This window comes from Scomber scombrus, chromosome 15, assembly GCF_963691925.1.
Source record: "Scomber scombrus chromosome 15, fScoSco1.1, whole genome shotgun sequence".
NCBI lineage: Eukaryota > Metazoa > Chordata > Actinopteri > Scombriformes > Scombridae > Scomber > Scomber scombrus.
The window spans coordinates 220,313-225,312 of record NC_084984.1 but is presented as its reverse complement, the minus strand read 5'-3'; the positions used below and the strand labels follow the sequence as shown (position 1 = coordinate 225,312).

Below are 5,000 nucleotides of genomic sequence, written 5' to 3'. Positions count from 1 at the left end.
GCTGCACCTGAGCGGACAGGAAGTAGTTCTCAGTCAGTAAACTGAAGATGAAGTGATGACAGCTGATCTGATCACATGCAGTCAGACAGAAGATAATATAATGGACTGACCTGAGACAGTGAGAGACAGCAGCTGACTGCTGATGGAGAAGTTATGAGAGGAGACGGAGACGCTGTAAACACAGCTGTAGCTTCCTTGGTGGGCGGGCTCTGCAGCAGGAAACAGGAAGTCGGCAGAGTGATTGCCAGCTGCCTCGGTGTAGCTGTGGGTGGTGTTGGAGGAGGTGAAGGTGAGCTGGAAGGAGCCTCCTGCGTACCGAGGCTGGACGGAGCAGCTGATGGAGAAGCTGGAGCCTCTGGACAGCTGGAAGCCCTGCTGCTGGGCCCCGGAAACCCCGTCTACGGAGGACCGCACAGAGATGATTGGCTGAGGGAACAGCTCATCTGTGAAAACAGGAAATGACTGGCTGAGGGAGCAGGTCTTGGTTTCATCATGTGACAGCCAGCAGATAACTTATCTCACTACAGTCGGAGCATCACAGGCGCCACCTGCTGGAAACACTGTTCAAATACTCCTCTGTTGTTCTTCTGTCCTGTCTGTGTGGTTTTCAGTAAAGGTTCTGCTTTTAATTTAATGAAAGTTTCATTTACAACATTAACAAACATGATACATAAATAAAAACAATCGACACGTCAACGGATAAAAACCAGACAGAAATGTTTGCCAGAGACGAGATCCAATCAGAATGAATCGCTTCCACTGTAAGGAGGTGAACCACATGTGATCTACAGCTAGCAGCTCTGCGTCTCTGAGTCTGAGTCTCTGAGTCTGAGTCTGAGTCTGAGTCTGAGTCTGAGTCTCTGAGTCTCTGAGTCTCTGAGTCTGAGTCTGAGTCTGAGTCTGAGTCTGAGTCTGAGTCTGAGTCTGAGTCTGAGTCTCTCAGTCTCTGAGTCTGAGTCTCTGAGTCTGAGTCTGAGTCTCTGAGTCTCTGAGTCTCTGAGTCTCTGAGTCTGAGTCTCTGAGTCTGAGTCTCTGAGTCTGAGTCTGAGTCTGAGTCTGAGTCTCTGAGTCTCTGAGTCTCTGAGTCTGAGTCTGAGTCTGAGTCTCTGAGTCTCTGAGTCTCTGAGTCTCTGAGTCTCTGAGTCTGAGTCTGAGTCTGAGTCTGAGTCTGAGTCTGAGTCTCTCAGTCTCTGAGTCTGAGTCTCTGAGTCTGAGTCTGAGTCTCTGAGTCTCTGAGTCTCTGAGTCTGAGTCTCTGAGTCTGAGTCTCTGAGTCTGAGTCTGAGTCTGAGTCTCTGAGTCTCTGAGTCTCTGAGTCTGAGTCTGAGTCTGAGTCTCTGAGTCTCTGAGTCTCTGAGTCTCTGAGTCTGAGTCTGAGTCTGAGTCTGAGTCTCTGAGTCTGAGTCTGAGTCTGAGTCTCTGAGTCTCTGAGTCTGAGTCTGAGTCTCTGAGTCTCTGAGTCTCTGAGTCTCTGAGTCTGAGTCTCTGAGTCTGAGTCTCTGAGTCTGAGTCTCTGAGTCTCTGAGTCTCTGAGTGTCTGAGTCTCTGAGTCTGAGTCTCTGAGTCTCTGAGTCTCTGAGTCTCTGAGTCTCTGAGTCTGAGTCTCTGAGTCTCTTCACACCTACGGACACATTTCACATTTGATGTGAAGGAAAACAAAAGGCTTTGTAAACCGTGTGGAGCGACGATCAGCTGAAAACACAACGAGCCAGGAAGTGACTTGCAGGCGACTATTGTTATTGAGATGTTCTTTTATGAAAAGGTCAACCAGGTCCATCAAGATAATGAGTGAAATCAGTGTGTGTGTGTGTGTGTGTGTGTGTGTGTGTATTAACCTTTTAACAGCTTAATATAGGATTCATTTCATCTAGTAGTTATTAAGACTTTAATTAGTTAGTAAGAATTCAAGACAAACTTTAAAAAAGCATTACTTTATATACTTTATATTTAGGTCGACTGTAATTTAATGAGAAATAACAAAAACAAACACGATGAAGATAAATAAATAAATGACTAAAACATGAACACTGCTTAAAACCTTGTTTAATGAAACATGTTACTGAGTGTGTTTAATGTGACGGGTCTGCAGACGTAGCTCTGACATGATGATGATGATGATGATGATGATGATAGTCTCACCTAAGCAGATGATCTCCAGGACTGAAGAGGAAGTCCAAGGCCCGGCTCGGACACACTCCCTCAGTGCAGATCCAGACCGAACACATTCAGAACTGATCCACCACACATCGATGGATGGGTACTGACTACTTCCTGTTGCAACAGCATTACCGCACTTCAGCTGCCTGCAAGTTTCAGCTGCTGACTTCAGGGTCCAGTCAGAGTCGTACACTGGTCTCCAGCTGTGGTTCAGCTTCATCTGCAGGATGCCGTTGCAGAGTTCTCCCTCCAACCGGACGTCAGCTGGGTCTGCACACACAGTGAGTCATCAGAGGTCAGAGGTCAGAGCCCTAACCCTCCTGTAAACTCAAAGGCTTTAAAAACCTCTATCAAACTTTTAAACAGTGCTGCTTGAGGCTGCAGTGATTCTTAATGGTCTCATGGTGATTTATTATTATGGGATGAGTGCAATATTTTGTTATTGTTTCGTATCTTATTGTTTCGTATCGTATTGTTTCGTATCTTATTGTTTCGTATCTTATTGTTTCGTATCGTATTGTTTCGTATCGTATTGTTTCGTATCTTATTGTTTCGTATCTTATTGTTTCGTATCGTATTGTTTCGTATCTTATTGTTTCGTATCGTATTGTTTCGTATCGTATTGTTTCGTATCTTATTGTTTCGTATCGTATTGTTTCGTATCTTATTGTTTCGTATCGTAATGTTTCGTATCTTATTGTTTCGTATCGTAATGTTTCGTATCTTATTGTTTCGTATCGTAATGTAAAATAAAAACAGGTGAAAAGTGAACCTGAACTGTAATAACATCAGCAGGACAGAAACATGCAGAGCTAACGTTGGATAAAAGGCTGCAGGTATCATCACTATAATTACTGAGAACAACCTTTGACCTTTGGTCCTTTCCATGATCCTCTCCTGTGCTTGACCTTACGCAATAACTGCGTCAACTCATTACTCATCATTACTTTATACGTAATGTTTTTACTACTATTGTTTGTTTGTTTTATTGTTTGTGTAATAACTTATTATTCTTTATTCTTTATTCTTTATACTGATTCTTTCCTGTGGGACTAATAAAGGAATATCTGATCTGATCTGATCTTAATGTGGACTCTGATTTACAGTCCTCATCAATCATTGACAGAAGAAACCTGGACGTGACTGATCCACACACACACACCACACTCACCACACACACACACACTCACACACACACACACTCACACACACACACACACACACACACTCACACACACACTCACACACACACACACTCACACACACACACACACACACACACACACACACACACACACACACACACACACACACACACACACACACACACACACACTCACACACACACTCACACACACACACACTCACACACACACACACACACACTCACACACACACACACTCACACACACACACACTCACACACACACACACACACACACACACTCACACACACACTCACCACACACCACACACTCACACACACACTCACACACACACACACACACACACACTCAGAGGATGATTGCTGATTACAACACAGGACTGTAAAACTGAGTGCTGTGAGTTCAGCTGCTCATATAACACGAGACAAAGAGCGACGGACAGCAAAGGTTGGCTGAATGTGGCCGATCAGCTGTTTCCATCAGAGCAAACTTCAGTCAGTATTTTACCATCACAGCTGAAATGATGGCGGAAACAGAACCGATCATGTGACCATTAACCACAGATACTAAACAGAGAGTTTTATATTATATTTTTGATGATGTAATGCTTTAAATGTAGGCTTAGTGTAGTTTTCTCTGTGTGGTATTCTGGATGTTCGGCTGCTGACAGGAGAGCTCTGCCCTCTGTCTTCTCTGCACAGCTAAGTCATTACAGCCTGTTCTCACCCAGGTCCCAATCTGTTCTCTCTGCTGCCCTCTGGTGGAGATACAGGAGCTTAAAGGCCCCAACAAACAGCCGTCAGTCTATGAAGTGCAATACTTCATTTATCTAAGTTTGTTTTGACATCATTTTCTGTTGTCTTATTGGTTTGTTTGTATGGATTGTTTTTATTGACCAATCAGCACTGTTTCAGATGTACTAACCCTGATCTCTTATATTCTTGTACAATGATAATAAAGACTTTCTGCTTTCTATGTGTGATGTAATGTTTCTAACTCTGGACCAATCAGTGACCGCCCCTGTCCCCCCCCCCCCCCTTACCTGAGCAGGTGAGTCCAACAGCTTTACCAGGTGAGCAGGTTCTTCTAGCTGAGTCTGATCTTCTACAGTCCAGGAGAGCAGACTCATGGCCTCCACACTGGAACTCTTTGGTCCACATTGGAGCCTCCACTTCTCCATAGAGCGCCCCCTGGAGGACTGAAGGAGCCCCACAGCCAAGCTCCCTACAGACCACCTCTGCATCCTGCTGGTCAAAGTCAGCTTCACACACTGAGGACCACGACTGATCAGACTTCACCTCCAGTCTGCCTGAACACAGACTAGTCCCATTCACCAGCCTGACAGAGTCTGGAGAGACAGAAACGCTTCATGAACCTGCTGATGATATTTTCCTCCCAGCTGTTGAGGGTCAAACACACACAGGAAGTCAGTGTTTTCTCTGTGTCCTTCATTTGTTCTACTGTCCATCATGCAGCCAGCATCAGACTGCATGAAACCGGCCCTGAACTGGAAAAGCTCCTAAAATCTTAGAAACTCTGTATTTTAAGGTCAGTTTTTTAACGGTATGATTAGCAGAACGGTATGATTAGCAGAGCTGGAAATCTGGTCTTGGTTTAATGTCTGGTCTTCTCTCTGAGAGGTGGACACAATGCGAGGTGAAGAATGCAATAAAACCTC

The 5,000-nt window shown here is 44.7% G+C and overlaps 1 protein-coding gene across 1 annotated transcript in view; it reads right to left on the bottom strand.

Moving 5' to 3' along the window:
* The window catches only part of LOC133995652 (scavenger receptor cysteine-rich type 1 protein M130-like), an 8,395-nt gene that overhangs the window by 976 nt on the left and 2,419 nt on the right, over positions 1 to 5,000 (bottom strand). The window contains exons 4-7 of the mRNA XM_062435129.1: positions 4,365 to 4,670; positions 2,139 to 2,426; positions 111 to 443; positions 1 to 7 (exon numbers count right to left, since the gene is read on the bottom strand). The exon at positions 1 to 7 is cut by the window's left edge and continues 79 nt beyond it. Coding sequence (XP_062291113.1) covers positions 1 to 7; positions 111 to 443; positions 2,139 to 2,426; positions 4,365 to 4,670 — 934 coding nt within the window. The remainder of the gene's footprint in view (positions 8 to 110; positions 444 to 2,138; positions 2,427 to 4,364; positions 4,671 to 5,000) is intronic.